Below are 17,239 nucleotides of genomic sequence, written 5' to 3'. Positions count from 1 at the left end.
TCTTCTTAAATAATTAGATCCTTTTTGTTTAACCAGAAACAGCCCCAAAATCGCTATCACCAAACCCACCAGACTCCGGCTACAGCGCTGGCATATTTTCACATCTAACTGGGTGAAATAAGGGTTTATATCAACCAAACAGCTTAGGTGATCACTGGAACAGTGGAGAGATTAACCAAGATGGCTTCCCATATTGTTGTCAGATACTTAGAATAACAATCTGAGCCTGTCAGTGACAAAAACAAGCACTTTCAGTGGACGTAAAATGACGGTGTGAACACACCCCTAATGGAATGCAGCCTGTTTCACCGCTGCCAGCTGCAGCACTCTTGCTAAATATTGGATTTCAACAATTGTTCCCATTAGTCACTTGGACGTTAAGGTTGAAAAATACACAAGTTATCCTTTAAGAGCTGAACCCACTAAGAATTATCACCCGACTGCAGTTCCCCTCAGCTTTACAAAACATTTCAGCATTTCTTAGTTCGAGTTTAAACCTTCAGTTTTACTGCTTTGTTTCAGTCTCATCAGCCTTGTTTCCTATCAGCACCACTTCAAATGAATGATAATATTGCACTGCGTCTGCTCGATGTGTAAATAAGCAACTGTTTGCTAACAAGATCAGCGTATAAACTTAAAAGGTGATGATATGCAAGTGCTGTGTTGTTTCTCAGCCTATAGTGTAAAAAAAATCAAAACAAAAAAGATGATTGCTACTTTCAGGTCTGTTCCCACATCAAATGTGGTGCTGATTCACCTGATCACATTGTGATATTCACGCTAAACAACAGCTGTAATCCTCTGTATCGTGTCACATTTCAGGTGCAGTCATGTAAATGTGTGCATCTCCTAACACACAACAATTTAGTATGACAATTAAACACGATGCTCCGCTGAGTGCAGTCTGCTTCATAACTCATTTGGATGGACGGTAATTCCTATGATCAGCATTAGAGGTCAGATTGAACAGCAGTCAATTAGCCTGACACAAAAAGGCCGACATGACTGGATTAACCCTCCACATCAGTGATGAATCTCAGTTAGACACCAAAGTCACTGCTCTGTCTGCTTCAGTTGCATTTATTTCAGTGAACTAATCTGCAGCAGTTGTACCTCTCAGTGGCTCTAAAATCTACTAAGAGGGGCTCAGACACATCCTGATCTAAAAAAATAGGTTAGCTAAATCAGGGCTAAAATTAGAACAAAAACATGCAGCAGCAAACTCCCCTGGTCTCATACTACCACAGAAGACAAGCCTAGTATCTGGTTGCAGTAATTACGGTTACAAGGTACAAACTGTTTCGGAATCCCACCATTAATCTCTGATCTTCACTTCTTCTGCCATAACATAATAGATTTTCAATAACTTTCTTTACAACATTTGGCAGATCTTAGTGCAGTCCTTCTAACAGAAAACAGAACATTTGTCAAAGCGAGTGTTTCAAAGTCTTTCTCCCTGTGGCAGCTCATCCTGGGTGAGCCAGCCAGGAGTCACGGTGGCCACAGAGTGTCCTGCCACTCATGTCGCCGTGGTTATATAAGCTAGGAGATCACATTACGCCACTGAGGGGGAAGGAGAGATTTGGAGAGAAAAGGAAAGGAAGAGAGAGAACGAGGGGGGGGGGGATTGCATGGGAAGTGACTTTGAATTATAAGCAAGGTTACGGCTGCTTCAGCCTTTTATCTCCCTCTTGCTCTCTCTACCTCCCTTTCTCACTCTCATGTTGTTCCCGTCCTCTCCTCCTTTTTACTTCTCACACCCTCGCCATCTCCCCCGAGGGCTCGGGTGTACTCCAGACAGATTTGGACTTGGTGAATACTTCAAGGCCGTCAAAGACGACGCTAGGTGCAAATGACAGCGCGCTCACTGTGACTGGATGTCTGTCTGTGTGTGTGTGTGTGTGTGTGTGTGTGTGTGTGTGTGTGTGTGTGTGTGAGTGAGTGAGTGAGTGAGTGAGTGAGTGAGTGAGTGAGTGAGTGTGTGTGTGTGTGTGTGTGTGTGAGCGAGCTAATCTCCAGGCAGATCCAGTGGAAGTCCATCTGAACAAGGTGGACAGCAGGGGGGATATATGTAGCTGCCAAGGTGTCCTCTGAAATGCCAGAACAACATCGGGATCAACAACAAGACGCCCTGTTCCCGCTCAGACACTATAATAAGTTTACACACACTTTGTATTCTGTATGACCTTGTATTGCTTCTTCTTATAAGAGGAATGTAATGGTTGTATCCTGAATAAGAATGAGAGGTTTATTCTTCATTAACTAGATGGCTGCAGTGTCTCCATTGTTAGGATTTGCTGCTTTTCTCTTTTTAAGGGAGTCTAATGGAGGATTTCCTAAAAAGCAATAGACTAACAGAGAGGCAATCCCTCTCAACATCAGTTATGACCCACAAGAAATGTTTGGTGGTTTGGCACGGAAATAATAAAATTGCTGCGTTGATGCTGAGGCCTGGGCTACTGTTTTTCCACACAGAAAATCAATAAAGAAATCAATAAGCAGAACTAATAGTGGCACTGCTGTCAATAAAATATTATCAGTTCCCATTCTTTCTGCTTGCAAACAGTGCCTGACAATGCCCACATAGTATACCTTTAAACTACACACCTAGCATATGGCTGTTGCCCGGAAAAACACACACACCAAAATAAACATACACAACATGGCCTTGTCTTCAATCTACTTGAATCTCAGTTTTGATTACAGTAGAACCCTCTCAACGAACCCCTCATGGTCCACCACGCACTACAGTTTGGGAACCACTGGCATCAATCATCACATACTGGTGTTGCTGTTTGTCTTGTCTTTCATTGCATTAGTATAACACCAATAACTGCGCCCTGCAACTGTGGCGATGTTAGCAAATAACCCTCTAAAACCCTTCATGTCTCCATGTTTTTGGAACCAGAGGTGACAATATTTGGTCGAGAGGTTGAAGTGGAGGAGCAAGGGTTGGATCTGACTGTGGCGATACCTCACAGACAGCCTGTCACTCAAGTGGCCCCACCCTTAAATATGCATAACTTTGGGCCTGGATAAAATGTAAATTCACCCCCTTACAGTGGTCATGAAGGGGGAAATTAGCTATAAAAACCAAAACCATTTTTTGTACCAGGCAGTCAACAGGTTTATTTCTACTATTAAGATGAACATTTTAATACGAGGGTCTACAGCTATTGACTTGATTTTGAAGCCAGCCTCAAGTGGCCGTTTAAAGAACTACAGTTTTTTGCACTTCGGCGTAGGCTTCACTTTTTAGCCTTGGAGGTTGCCGATTGCTGCAGACCAGTATGCCTTTCTGTTTTTTACACTAGTGTGTCACATTTGAAGTCATGGAAAGGATGGAAAACAGGTTAGTAAATGGTAAAAAGCAGCATGGAGGCCAGTGAAGATGTTACTATGGTTACTTCTTTATATCTTACCTTTTCAGTAGCTCTTTGAAACACAGTGCAAATTAATATGAAACAATGTCTGAGTGCTGCATGAGTGGAATAAATACCATTTACTGCTGCAGAGTCATTTGACCCAGATGTGAATGCTGATTGTAACCTTTCCCATTACATACAAAAGCCAGATGTTAGCAGGTGTTAATGGGTTTTTTGTGCAGTGGGAAAGGGGCTTTACTGCAACAAATGTGTAAAGAGCTATGAACAGAAAGGCTTTGAATAACTGACTAAACTGGTGAATTACAGAATTAGAATATCTTTGGCTTTTTGAGATTTTCCAACATTTCATAAATCCCAAAAACAAACTGATTAATCATAAAATAGACAAATTAACTGATAATTATATGACTTGTTAGCTGTAACAATGCAACTTTGTGGAGACTCTGAAACAGACAGCCAATTAGGCGGCTACAACAACAATCAATAAACAATGCAACGATCAATGCAAAATAAACCAACCCCTGTGAGTTCTGCACTGACTGACTTTTAAGGAATTATACAAAAATTGCAACTATTTTTGCTATTTTTTTTTTTTACTTGCTCACGCAATTTTACGGCAAAAGAAAGTGTAAAAAGTCATAACGTGCATGAGGGGGTGAGGATGGAATGCCTTCCTTTGTTTTCGGGAGGTCAGAGGGGGTGTAAGCACAGCAGGAATAAAGTGAGAACAGCAGCAGGTAGAAGGTGACAAAAGAAAAATTTCCTCTGGCATTTACCACTTCTGGTTGTTTTTAGAGTGATGCACCTGTGTTTTTATGTAAATACAGTACATATGCCATGAATCTGTGTGTGTGTGTGTGTGTGTGTGTGTGTGTGTGTGTGTATGTGACCTCTTTACTGACCTATCTGCAGCAGTACGGGTGTCACCAGCGCTGTCTCCATGGCATAGCAGAACTCCCGCCCGAACATCACGGCCCCGTGCATCACCCATCTCTTCAGGGGTATGCCTTCAACAGATCCCTCGCTCGCTGACTCCTCCCCTCCTCGACCTCCTCCTCCACCCGCTCCTCCGCCGCTGCCTCCCGATCCATCCGTCTCGCCTCCTGCTCCCCCTTTTTCCCCATCCGAGCCTGATGCCGTGGTGTTTTTGGCGCTACCCCCGCCCACCAGAGATCCAACCTGCATAGCGTCGGCCTCTGTGTTCTGGGGAGGCATGGTGGAGGGCATGCACGCAACGAGAGAACAAGTGCACCTCCTCTAACACGCTGACAAATCTGAGAACTACCTGTAGCTACCAAAGGAAAAACAATCCCTGCTCGTATCAAGTCACTTATACATATATATATATATATATATATAAGTACTTAAAAACTAGTAGTGACTCAGTTACAATCTTTACAAGCTACAAACTGCAGCCTATGGTCGTAACTTAAATGAAGGAAAATCTGATCTATTATCTATAGATCTATCAGGTTAATGTAAAGAAAAAAAATCTCAATCAGCAATCAGTTGTCCTCAAAACAAGTCGTCCAAAAAGCAGGTTGTCCTCCCAAAACACTGCAGCTTCAAATTCAACACATGTTAATCCTCTCGGCTTTTTCTTTTGTCCCAGAGTTGAAAAAAAAAAAAAACACAAAAAAAGAAAAAGACAAAATCAGCTTTCCAAAGGTTTGTAGAAAATCCAGAAAAATAAAAAGGGAAGCAGTTGAATTTTCACAGGAAGAGTGTGCGGTACATTCCAAGAGTGTGTTTACTTCTTTCTGTGTGCGTCAGGTGTGTTTGTGTCTGTATGAGTGTGTGTGTGTGTATGTGTGTGTGTGTGTGTGTGTGTGTATGTGTGTGTGTGGTGTGCGTGCGCTTTATGGCTTTTTTGTCATTGAGGTTTCCCCCTCCTTTTCTTACTGTCTATTACAAGCTGTAAAAATCCATATAGAAGACCATTCAGTAAGTTCCAGAGTCATTTTGTGTATGGAGGGCTGGATGACAGGGTGGGTGGGGGGGATGGAGTGGCCGCGGGGGGAGAGGGGAGGAGGAGGAGGGAAGGCAGCGAAGGTAGGCGGAGCTCCTCTGAAAATCCCCATCGATTGGCTGATCAATCTGAAAGGAAAACGCCCAGAGAACGACGACAGGCAGGTGGAGAAGCACGGAGCCACAATCCAGGCATCCAATTGGTCAGGAGGAGAGATGATGGTGGTGAGGTGGTTGATAAGAAAAAGAGAAGAACACCACAGTTAGTGACTTTCAAATAGGTAGCTTTGCGGCATATACACAAAAAGCAAAACTGCATTTTTCTCAGGTGTGTCGATATGAACGTACAAGGTGAAGGTAGAGCGTCAAGAGAAGGAAGAAAGAAGAGGTGGAAGTGTCGTGGCCAGGAGTGCCGCCTGTGTTTTTACCCTTAATTTCTTTATCAATATCCCTATTTAATTGGTACTAAAATTACCAGGGACCTCATGCACCAGAATTCGTTTATAACCCATGTGATCATGAGGGCTTCCATCACCTAAGGAATGTGCTGATGAGTGTAAAGATAGAGATATTGAAAGTATGCGTATGATTTTCCCCCAAGAGACCAGTGTTCATGTCCCGTATGAAACCAAGTGAGCTTTGAGTTATTTTAAGGTAACTTTCCTAAACCTAACCCATGTTATTTTAAGTACATAACTTTATGCTAAGCAGGCCTACGTAACATGATGACACCCAACCATGAGTCCTTTCTTAAACCAAACTTGCAGGGGCGCTGATTTATTAGATAACATACAAACAGTTGTATGAGAATATGATACTGTGGTTCATGCTGCGCATTAGCAGGGGTTGAGCAAAGTCTGTATTTCATTTGAGTTGACCGACACGATCTTGCAGCTGTGATGCTCACAGTCATCCGTAACTCCACTTGCTGTCACGCGTCATCCATCTCATCATTATCAGATTTTTCACTGTTCTGATGCATCTAAGCTTGCTTGTTCAGTGAATAGCAAGATGATCCTCCTGCACCCAAAATGCTGTCAAACTTTCATTTATAATTACCAACGCAGCCTCTGTAATTCTTGGCAGAAAAGAGGCACAGAGAAAGCAAAAATCTGAAGACCCCACATCACCGAGATGCAAATTTGCACAGAACTAAAATTATCACTTGACCTCTGTGTTTGCCGAAAAATGTTAGATAATTTGTGGTGTAACTGTTACATAACAAATGTTTTGTTTTACCCTTTGTCTCTCCGTTTTTGCACATATGGAATCAAATGGTCTCCGTTTTCTGCATTTAACAACTCCTATCATTTTTTCTTTATTACCAACACACTTAAGAAGCCTTTTTGTCCACTGTTCATGTGGACCCGTGATTGTCAAACTCCACAAAAACTAATTTCCCACCCTGATCCCCGTGGTGCACAGCGTCTGAGCAACACAAGCAGCATTTTTGTTGCAATTTGTAGGAAGTAATTTTTTGGCGTCACAGCCATTTTGTTGGTGCTTGCCTTTATGAGTGAAAAGATAAACATATTTCTTACTTCTTACTTGTGATATTGGCCCACACAGTCTCTCCTATGAAAAGAGCCCATTTTTAAACAGTGTAATTGGTCTGAGCACATGATTCATCCTCTCAGACACATGGACAGTCTTTTAGAACTCGATGGGGAGGATGAAAGCGTGCAATGAGCTGAAATGTTTTCAAATTGCACTACTGTTTCAAACAGAGGGCTTGTGTGTGTGTTTGATGAGAAGAAATGAGATATGTGGATGAAAAAAAGAGAAAGAGAGGAGAACGAGACATGAGGGCTGTCAGCTAACAACACGCCTCGTAGAGAGAAGGAGAAAAACAGACTGCATGTATGTTCAATACGACGTCCTGCAGAGTTAAATTCCAGAGTGTGTGTTTTTGTGTCCAGCGGGCCACTGGATTATAACCCGTGGAGATGGCACGTTTCCTCACACCCAACACACACACACACACTAATGCCTGCCACGTGAAAGGCATGCGCGCACACACACACGCACGCACGCACGCACGCACGCACGCACGCACGCACGCACGCACGCACGCACGCACACACACACACAAATCATAACAGTGCTAAGACCCTCATCAAGCCTCTTAGAGGGAGATTGAGAAAGAAAACAAAACAAGAGAGAGGGAAGGAGGACGGAAGGCAAGAGGTAAGGAAAGGAAGGAGGGAAGGATGGCGGGTTTGATCAGGTGGGAGGTGGGAGGAGTAAGAGATGGAGGGCGCAAAGTTAGGCAGAGGAAGAGTGAGTAGAGACAGACAGATGGAAGAGGCCGGAGGTTGAAAATATTTGCGTCTCGGCCCGTTTCTTACTTTCTCTGGTTCAACTCTCCTCTCCATTTTCGGTGCTCTCACATGTCCCCATTAACATTCATGATGCACTCAAGATGTTCATGAATATTTTACACACACACACACACACACACACACACACACAGAGCCCCCTCCTCACCTGACCTCACACACTGCAGCAGATTACATAACAAGGCCCACTCCTTTTCCAGCACTCATATATACATAACAACTACACACTAATTAAAAATCTAAATTATGTTCAAATTAGAGGCCAAGCACAGAAGGAACACCACAGCCTCCCTCCACTGTCGGGGAGAGAGAACATGATGTGCTGAAGCACCCAAGCTGGCAAAAGTCTCTGTGGCCAGATGTGTCACCACACCCGACAACAAAATGTTTAGATGTGGTTAACCAGCGGCCTCAGTGTGATGGGAAGTTAAGATTAAATTGGGAATGGTGGGAACATACACAAACAGGGTGGAGATGCTGACATTATGGTCTTCTTTTTAACAAACAGCAAAGCAAAACAGTTATATGGATATAAATGTTTTATAAATGTTTGTTTTTTTTACATTTGATAAGCCATTAGTTTTGCTGCAAAAGTTAAATCAATTCTGTGTGGTAACCTGGAATGTGACAACACTGAGGCTACACCCATGTGGTGATCATCTGCTCAGTCAACTGCATTAGCATAGCCTGGTAAGAACATCCTGATGAAATGAGCTCAATATTCTGTCTCGCTCTCTCAATCAGTCTGGCATTCAGTGGGCGGGACTCATCCTCACAAACTCCTTCAGCCAATCAACATTAATGACACAATAGGTGTCATCTTCATCACCAATTGAGCCAGTTAATAAATCAAGCTCCCGCTGAGGAGGGCCAACTCGGTCTTTTTAAACTAAAAGGGTTCCGCCTATATGACTACCCTACGATGCAGAAAATTGGGCACCACGGATCAGCTCGCCAATCCGGCTCTGTGTGTCTAAACACTTGCAGCTTGCCGGCAAAACGGCCCAACATTCGCGGAAAACCTGGCAGTGTAAATGGGGCTTGTGACTCTGCAGTGGTGGGGGTTGGGCTTCAGGGCTTTGCGGACTATGGAAATACACATTACAGCCATCAAGAGTCAATAAGCATGCGTGGATAGCCTACAGGAACAGCACCACTCTGCCACTACATCTCAAAGTGTGTACATTATGCCTACTTATAACTCTAAAGACGTTACCACCAGAGAAATATCACTAGTTAAATCCATGTTCTTCTTTATAACTGCAGTGGTTATGTAGAAGCAAGAGACTAACATGCCTTAAAATATTAATACTATAGCTGAGTGCATTTCATCAGTGGCATGACTTGGGCAGGTTTTATAGGGGCGGATTTAGTGATTTGCGGCACCAGGCAAACACTGTCCTGCTTTACATTGTACTCTTTCTCTAACTGGGAATAATGGTATTGGCAGTGGTAGAGGAAGTACTCAAAAGTTTTGTTTTCATGTTTAGTTTTCGAGACAGCAGAAAGCTGCAGGCATGTTTTGAACGGGTACTGCACAGGTGTGATGTAAATATGTGGATCTTTGCTTATGTGACTGTAGTGGTGTGTAATTTGTTTTAAATGAAGAAAATAACAGGTCAGGCGCTGCTGTTTGTCCATGCTTCTCCCTCTCTCTCTCTCTCTCTCTCTCTCTCTCAGGTGACAGCACTATCTGACCTGTATCTGTAACTCTCAGTCCAACAAAACACACACAGACACACACACAAAGCATCGAGTGCTATCTGATTAAAGGTCTATGCAGATGTCACACCAATTAGTGCCCTATTTTTTCTGTGTGTTTGTGCATGTGTGTGAGTCGGTAACATGAGCTCAGGTTGTATAGAATTTCACCTCAGCTTTTCTGGGAGCCAAAGTAAACAACGTACAGTCTCACGTGAGAGCGGAGAGAGGGAAGGTAGGGAGAGGAGAGGTGGAGGTGGAGAGGATGGAGCTGAAGCACAGGAGAAAGCACGGGAATACAGACAAAAAAGGGATGGAAGAAAGACACTTACACAAAGTTAAATATTTGCCAAACAAGTTGCAGTTTTAATCCACGTCTGTCCAGACTCAGATGTAGCCACGACAGAAGGCAATACTTAAATTGTGGATGTTGCTGCAAAGAAGCTACAAATTCTAAAACATGGATGCTTCACACACATCTTCAATCTGACAGCACAAGGGATCTGTACAATCAGCACAGTTTCAGAGTGGGCACCCGAGATTAGTGTCACCAATTCAGTATCTGACCAAATGTCTCCCCTTCTGTTCCTGAGTTATGGTGTTGAATAAAAGCCATTAAAGTGTTTTTGCACAACATTATGATGTCACAGTGAAGCTGACCTTTGACTTTTTTCAATATAAACGATGTACAAATTCTTGAGTTATGGCCAAAAAGTGTTTTGTGAGGTCACAGTGACGTTTGACCACCAAATTCTAATCAATTCATTGTTAAGTCCAAGTGGACGTTTGTGCCAAATTTAAGAATTCTCTTAAGGTCTTCTTGGGGTAGTGTGTTCACAAGAATGGCACGATGGGATGAATGGACAACCCGAAGACATAATGCCTCTGGCCACAGCTGTCACTAGCCCCGAGGCACAATAACAGCCCAAATTTTCAATCATTTTATCCTCAGATGGACAAACAGAATGAAAAAGTGACACATACGGAAGCTGAGAGGAAAACGGTCAGGTGGGTAGGAAAGGTGATGCTTGTGTAGTCCAAGGTCAGGGACAAATAAGTCTGTCATTTCCTATGTCTCGCAGATAAATAGACATACACACACACACACACACACACACACACACACGACCTCAACTCTGAATCTGCCAACACACACACTAAACTCACGCAACCCAGGTCTATTTTAGTGTGCGTTTATTCTTGTGCCCGCAGACCAGATTACCTGCGACACCAGTGTGAAATCAGGGCAAGCTCGGCTATTCTCACTTCATCAACACTCTCCTTCTCCTCCTTCCTCTCCTTCTTTTTCTGTCTCTTATGCATGTAACAGGTAACGTGAGAAAACAGACATGCCTAATGCCTGCTGCAGGCCTGATCATGTTTGACACATAATGTCAACATCCAAATAAGCAGTGACATGAATTGCATAAATGCTTTGCGTGCTTTCTGTGCTCTTGTGCAACCCTTTAGGACACCCTATAGGAGACATTAATCCATTTCTGCAGAGCAGGTTGACACTACAGACAGTGGAAAAACACAGATGTCGCTGATGGAGTGAGATTTTCTGCTTGCAATTATCTTGTCAGTTATCTAAAGGCACCAAATACCAATTTCCTCAGTGGGGTGGAGCTGAGGAGAGACAAGTTAGATGTGTTTTTTGTTTTTATTGTTAAGCTCCTCTGGAAGAAGTGCACTTGACAAATAAGTTTGTCAAGGTGAAGAAAAGATTTTAATAAGGTGATCATTTCAATATGTTTTTGAATCTAGGATGATGATTCTAGAAAATGAGTGTGTCTTTGTACGTTTGTTTGCCACGACCTTGTCCCCTGACCACATCACTTTTCCATCAGCTTGTACCCGCTAATTCATTTTGGTGTCACACTCCAGCAAGGTACGCCAGCGTACATGATGCACAGCATACCCCTGACCCATATACTGTAGAGCTGGATATAGATTACAAGAGGACCTCAGGGTCAAGTTCACATTTAACTGTGGCCTATAGATGTTTGTGTGCATCTGTATGTGTGTGAGAGAAAGGAAATAAAAGAGGGGCAGACAGTGAATGAAAATAAAGAGAGGCGTATTTTGTTACTGTGAGAGAGACACTTGACGAAAACTTTCCAAGAAAAGACGGATCAGATGATTTGATGTTGCACTTTATTTGGTTCGACTTGGGAGTATTTGTGAGATCAATCCTCGGTGAAACCCAAGAAATCACTTCAGGTAGAAGAGAGTTCACATCAGAGCCAGAAAAGATGGGAAATCTGATTATATAAACTGCCGCTGGGAGATATAAGATGTCAGTATCACATTTTGTGCAACCCTCTATTCATTTTACTATCAGTCTGCTCCTGGTGAAACAAGAAGCTGCTTTTCATTCACTCATAATAGAGTGTTTACTCTCAAAAATGTGCCATTTTGTCTGTGTCAGTATCAACTGTTATGACGCTTCTATGTGTGTGGGTGAGAATATGAGGCAATACGTCAGATTATTTTGTATGTGTGTTTCCATCACGTCCAGTTGCTCATGACTTTACCGCTACATTTTTCCTTTCTCCTTTTTGTTTCACATTTATTTTTTGTGACTAGAGCACAGAGACTCTTCAGTCTTTAGTCGCAATATCTCTCACTGTCTCTTACGCACAGACAGGTGCAAAAACGCACACACATTTGGCAGCACAGAAGACAGTTTTGGGACATTTACACCCACGGAGAAACATGTAAACACAAAGGCTGCTGACTGCAAAGCAGTGCATGCACACAAACGCTTCAGCATTCCCAGGCTGTTGGTGATATTCCCATGAAAAATAACCATATTCCCAGCTTTGGGAGGCAGATGGCAGGGATAAGTAGTGCAGAGAGAGAGATAGAGAGAGGTAAACAGAGACTGGATGTGTGCGTTATGGTGCAGTGCTGCTGCAGTGCAGAGAGTATGGGGGGGGGGGGGGGGGGGGCGCTGGGGGGGCACATGTGTATCAACGTGCACTAGCGTCAATGACAAATCCCTTACTCCATAACCAGAGCTTATATCACCATACTGACTGGTATGAACATGACATAATATACCTGCTGTGCACCCATAAGTGTACTCTCTCAAACACACACACACATTCACACACGCACACAGGCACGCACACACAGGCATGTACATATATCAAAACACTTATGAGAACCTCCCGCTGCCAGCTCTAAATTGATCTCCCATCTCCACCTCACCTGAACCTTACAGCTGCCACCTCTCAAAATAGAAGTTAAATGACTTCGATCACTTTACGCTCTGGCTGTCAAGGCTGATAACAGGACAAGAACACACAAATACCAGCATTGTTTCTGAATCAGAGACACGACTATGAAGGCATTCAAGGTCAATCTGTCACTATACTGAGAGGCTGATCAGGTTTAATGAATGTCTGCTGCAATAACGGTAGAGGCTCTGTGGTTGGTATTATCAACATCCAGCCCCATTATCCACCTACTTTTCAAATGCACTCTGGTTATCCACCTTGTTGTGACATATTAACTATGTACTGGAGTAAGGATGTTTTTTTTCCCAATGAATACCAAGTATGTCATTTTCAGTACCTGCATCAGATCAGATCATTCTTTTACTCATAAACTGAGACTTCAGAGAACAAAAACCATTGTATCATTTTCTTTTCAATATCAACTGAAATTTGCGTAAAATTTGCATTTCGCAGCTGCAAGTCAACAAGTAGATAAGTAGTAGATAAGCAAATATATCTAAGGGTGACTCTAGTGCATTGAAAACAAATCTGCTTCACTTGGTTAAACAAGCCAGAGGACAAGTTAATTTGGGAAACCATTATGCTGACATTAAGCCTGTTGCACATTATACAGCTCAGATCATAATTACTAGGTACGGGGAAAAAAACAACATTCATATCACCCAACGACTGCAGCTGTAGGCTACATATGGTAATTTCTCACAGCCATGATATCGTCTACAAAATGGCTGCAAAGCAATCAACGCAGGAGGTTACATCTAAATAAAATCCTATGCTAACTCTAATTTTGAGTATTTAATTAAATAACTTTAACTTGATACTTAACCCCTGCAGATAATTTAAAAAATGGTGTGACTACAGGGCTAGTAAGGGGGCGTAACCATCTTGGAATTAGGGATGGGCATTTTAAGTTATTTCCATTTTCAAGTACTCGCATGAAATTATTGTACAGTACTCAATACTAGAAAAAAATCTAACATTAGAATAGGAATGCTAATGGGCAAAAAATGGTGCAAGCACAAATAAAATTTCATTTATTAAAGCAACCAGGGTGCAGTTAGCCCATTAAACCATAAATTCAAAGTTCACATAAGAAAAATTAGCAAACTTTCTGTTGCTGCCATTACACAGGTTAGACACAGCACTAAAGGCCCTAAGACATCAAGCCGACGGTCGGCCGTCGACCAAAGTCGGCCCGTCTGTGTGCGTCTGTCGGCCTAGTTTTTGCGGTGTTTCCCGCACCGTTGGCGGAGCTAGTCGGTGAAAGAGATCACTCTGATTGGCTGTTTAGGTTTTATTCCCCCGCCCCTGTAGCGAGTTAATCTGCCTGTAGTAAAACCGGGGCTAACCGGTGCTTCCTCCTCAGGCTCTACTTTACTCAGCTGCCTGACAGATCCACTGCTTCTTCCCACTTTAACCTGAATAACAAACCGGAGCTAGCTGGCAGCATGACGGCGGGATGCACAGCCAGTTAGCCTCTGCTAGTCTCTGAGCTAGCCCCGGCTCTCCGTTTGAATCCAAACGGAGAGCCGGGGCTAGCTGGGAGCGGCTGGTGCAGCATGATGGAGGGAAGCACAGCCAGTTATCCTCCGCTAGCTTCCCATCTAGCCCTGGCTCTCCGTTTGGATCCAACCAGAGAAACGAGCCCTGGTTTGTTATTCAGGTTAAGATGAGTGAAGCTGAGTGAAGTGGAGCCTGCGGAGGAAACACCAAGACCGTCTGAATTTAAGAGCCAGTGGAGGTGCTGCGGTGCTCGGCTGCACAGATAGGTAACACCTCGGCTGTCAGGATGTACCATTCTGTCACTCCGCTCTCTGTCACGCAGGCACAGAACGTACGTGCTACTTGGCCGTCGGATGTAGTCTGTGTAGTGTGTTCAAATGCAACTGACACAGGGCGACGTGAGGCGACATAGACAACGCAGCAGTTGGCTTTCGTCGCCGCTAGTTCTTTGATGTCGGTTTGGTGTGTCCGCACCTTAAAAGGACCATTTCCAAGCCATTCACCTCCCGCTCAGCTCAACGTCTGCCAGGTTAGTCCAAGTCAACACCACAGCAGCAGCTAACATCCGACACCAAGCTGTTTAACAATCCCAACAAACTTACACCAAGACCAAAATGGCTCAACTCTGTGGTTAAACCTGTTAATAACCATTAGGTACAGTTTGCCATGTGATGCTAATAGTTAGCCCTTTCATTGTGTGTGTGGGCAGACTCTCACCAACTGTCCCTGCCATTGGGCTCACACTCCCACAGCAGCTATCTCCAATGTGTCTTGTGATAAACAGAGGGCGACAGCAGGGCACGGAGGCACTAAGCGAAGCAATGCGCTGCAAGCAGCTCTACAATGAAAAAGATTAAACCTCTTTTAAGGTTATAAATATATAAAGTCCTGTTTATAAACATAGCCTTGTAATTGAAGGAATACTCATATCCAGATTGAGCACTCAAATACTAATAGCCATGCCGGACAGCTGGTTTTCTCACTATCCTAAGTCTTTTAATATTGTTTGATTGCAGTATTAGATCTAATAAATATAAAGGCAGGGTTCCACTTTAAGGATATTATTATGAATTTTAGCCTCATCAGTGTCAGCATTGGGACCCATTACCTACTGTAAACTTGACCTAGCTTCTCTGTTTTGAGGAAAACTAGCTTTAAAAAGGAGTCTGAATGCCACTGTAGTGTTTATGTTTAAATATAGTTTCTACCTTTAAGGTTCAGGACACCTGTGTAGGTTAGAAGTCCCACAGATAAGTCACTACCTGGAGAAAGAGAAACGAAGTTGCTGGCACTAAATAGCACAGCGTTCCTACAGTTAAACACAAGTTAGACTTTGGAGGATTTCTGAAACGCCATTGGAACTAATCTTAACATAAATTTTATGATAATTAAAGAAAAAAGCCAACATCACTTACTTAGGGTCAGGGACAATCTTGTCCAAATGCTTATTGTAACATAAAACGTGGATTTTCTTGTCTTGCAAAGATGAGGGATGCAGGGACGAGGGAACAGAGTGAGTTTTCTGAAATTTGGCTCAGGTTGAAACAGGCTGAAGAAACATGCAGCTGGTGCAGGCATGACACCAGCAAAAATAAAGAAAGAGAGGAGGCGTGAGGAGGGGACTCTGTGTGTTGTGTCAGCTAGCTTTGCAGCCAGTAATAGCCCAGTCATCCTTGTGTTTATTTTTAGCCCTGGCTAATAGGCTAGTTAGTTAGCACTCTGACCGGCCCACATACACACTGCAGTCAGTTCACACACACACAGCAGGTAGCACAACACAACACAGCTAACTGCTTTTCCTTTTTTTATTTTGAAGCTGTAAAAGACTGTAATTAAAGTAATCTTGCTTAAAATACTGGGAAAGTGTCATCTTCAACTTCAACTTACTACAAAACAAGATTTTGACCTGGGGTGCCCAAACGGTTGCATGCCACTGTACATTAGCTACAAGCTAAGCTACTGCTACAGGTTTCAGGCTAAACTAGCAACTCTGTGTCACAGTAGCACAAACCCCCTGTGCAGGCAGGTTGAAGGTGACTAGAGCTTCATTTATTTCAACTATATTACTTACAATATAATAATATTACTTTGTAAGCACTGTTTGTGGACACTAAAGTTACACATATACACACAAACACACTGTTACTTAGATCCACCTCCTGCTGATCTGAGCCTGTCTAGACAGTTGATGTCATGTAGTTTCTAGTGTCTCCTAAATTTAGTATCATTTTTATGTCATCTGATAACCCAGAAGCTTTTTTCCCATCTAGCATTGCTAGCAGCTAATGATCCCAGACTCCTAATGTAAAAACAGTGTGATAACTCCTGCAGGTCTGAATGTGTGAGGCTGGATACAGTGAGGTTTTGACAAGCTGCTGACAGCAGCCTTGGCCTGCTTCTACACCGGAGTCACGTTACTGGCTGTGTGTCACCCTCACCACATAACCACACACACACACAAATACACACACACACACACACACACACACACACACACACACATACACAGGACTGTAACTCACCACCTCAAACCTCATCGGTGCCCCCTCTGACTACAGTACCCCCTACCCAACATCACATTACTGCACCCCCTGCCTGCATCCTGTCTCTCTGACCCTGGGGGCCTGCCCCCTTTTAGAGGGACTGTGTGTGTGTGTGTGTGTGTGTGTTCGTTTTCGTGTGTGTGTGTGCAAGTATCCTCCCCCCTCACGGCCCCCTGAGGCTTTAACCCACAAGGGAGCAGCAAGCCAAACAGGGGATAGAAAAAAGAAACTAAAAGAGCGTGCGAGGAGGTGATACAGATCTACTGGATGTACCTCGCCATTTGTGGGTGTGTGTTTTTTTCTATGCAGCCATCAGTGTGACCAAGCTTCGTCTGTCACACTCTGTCATTTGCCTCGCTCTGATCAAAATAAAAACACAACCCTTAAACTGACTCTAAGTCAGCTCAAACCTCACTAAGACATGCACATCAAACTCCCTCCGCTCACCACATGAACCGAATTAAAGCAGCTGAACACCAATGCACCAAAAAAAGTGGTGATTTCATCTCATAACGAACATTTTTGTTTCACACCAGCTTGTTCACAACAAGCCT

The 17,239-nt window shown here is 43.4% G+C and overlaps 1 protein-coding gene across 1 annotated transcript in view; it reads right to left on the bottom strand.

Moving 5' to 3' along the window:
* The window catches only part of slc45a4a (solute carrier family 45 member 4a), a 70,486-nt gene that overhangs the window by 39,318 nt on the left and 13,929 nt on the right, over positions 1-17,239 (bottom strand). The window contains exon 3 of the mRNA XM_033636865.2: positions 4,289-5,483. Within this exon, the coding sequence (XP_033492756.1) occupies positions 4,289-4,613 (325 nt within the window). The 5' untranslated portion in view covers positions 4,614-5,483. The remainder of the gene's footprint in view (positions 1-4,288; positions 5,484-17,239) is intronic.

The sequence above is a fragment of the Epinephelus lanceolatus genome, chromosome 16, assembly GCF_041903045.1.
Source record: "Epinephelus lanceolatus isolate andai-2023 chromosome 16, ASM4190304v1, whole genome shotgun sequence".
Lineage (NCBI taxonomy): Eukaryota > Metazoa > Chordata > Actinopteri > Perciformes > Serranidae > Epinephelus > Epinephelus lanceolatus.
Note: the sequence above shows the minus strand (reverse complement) of the source record. Positions and strands in the feature narration are given on the sequence as shown.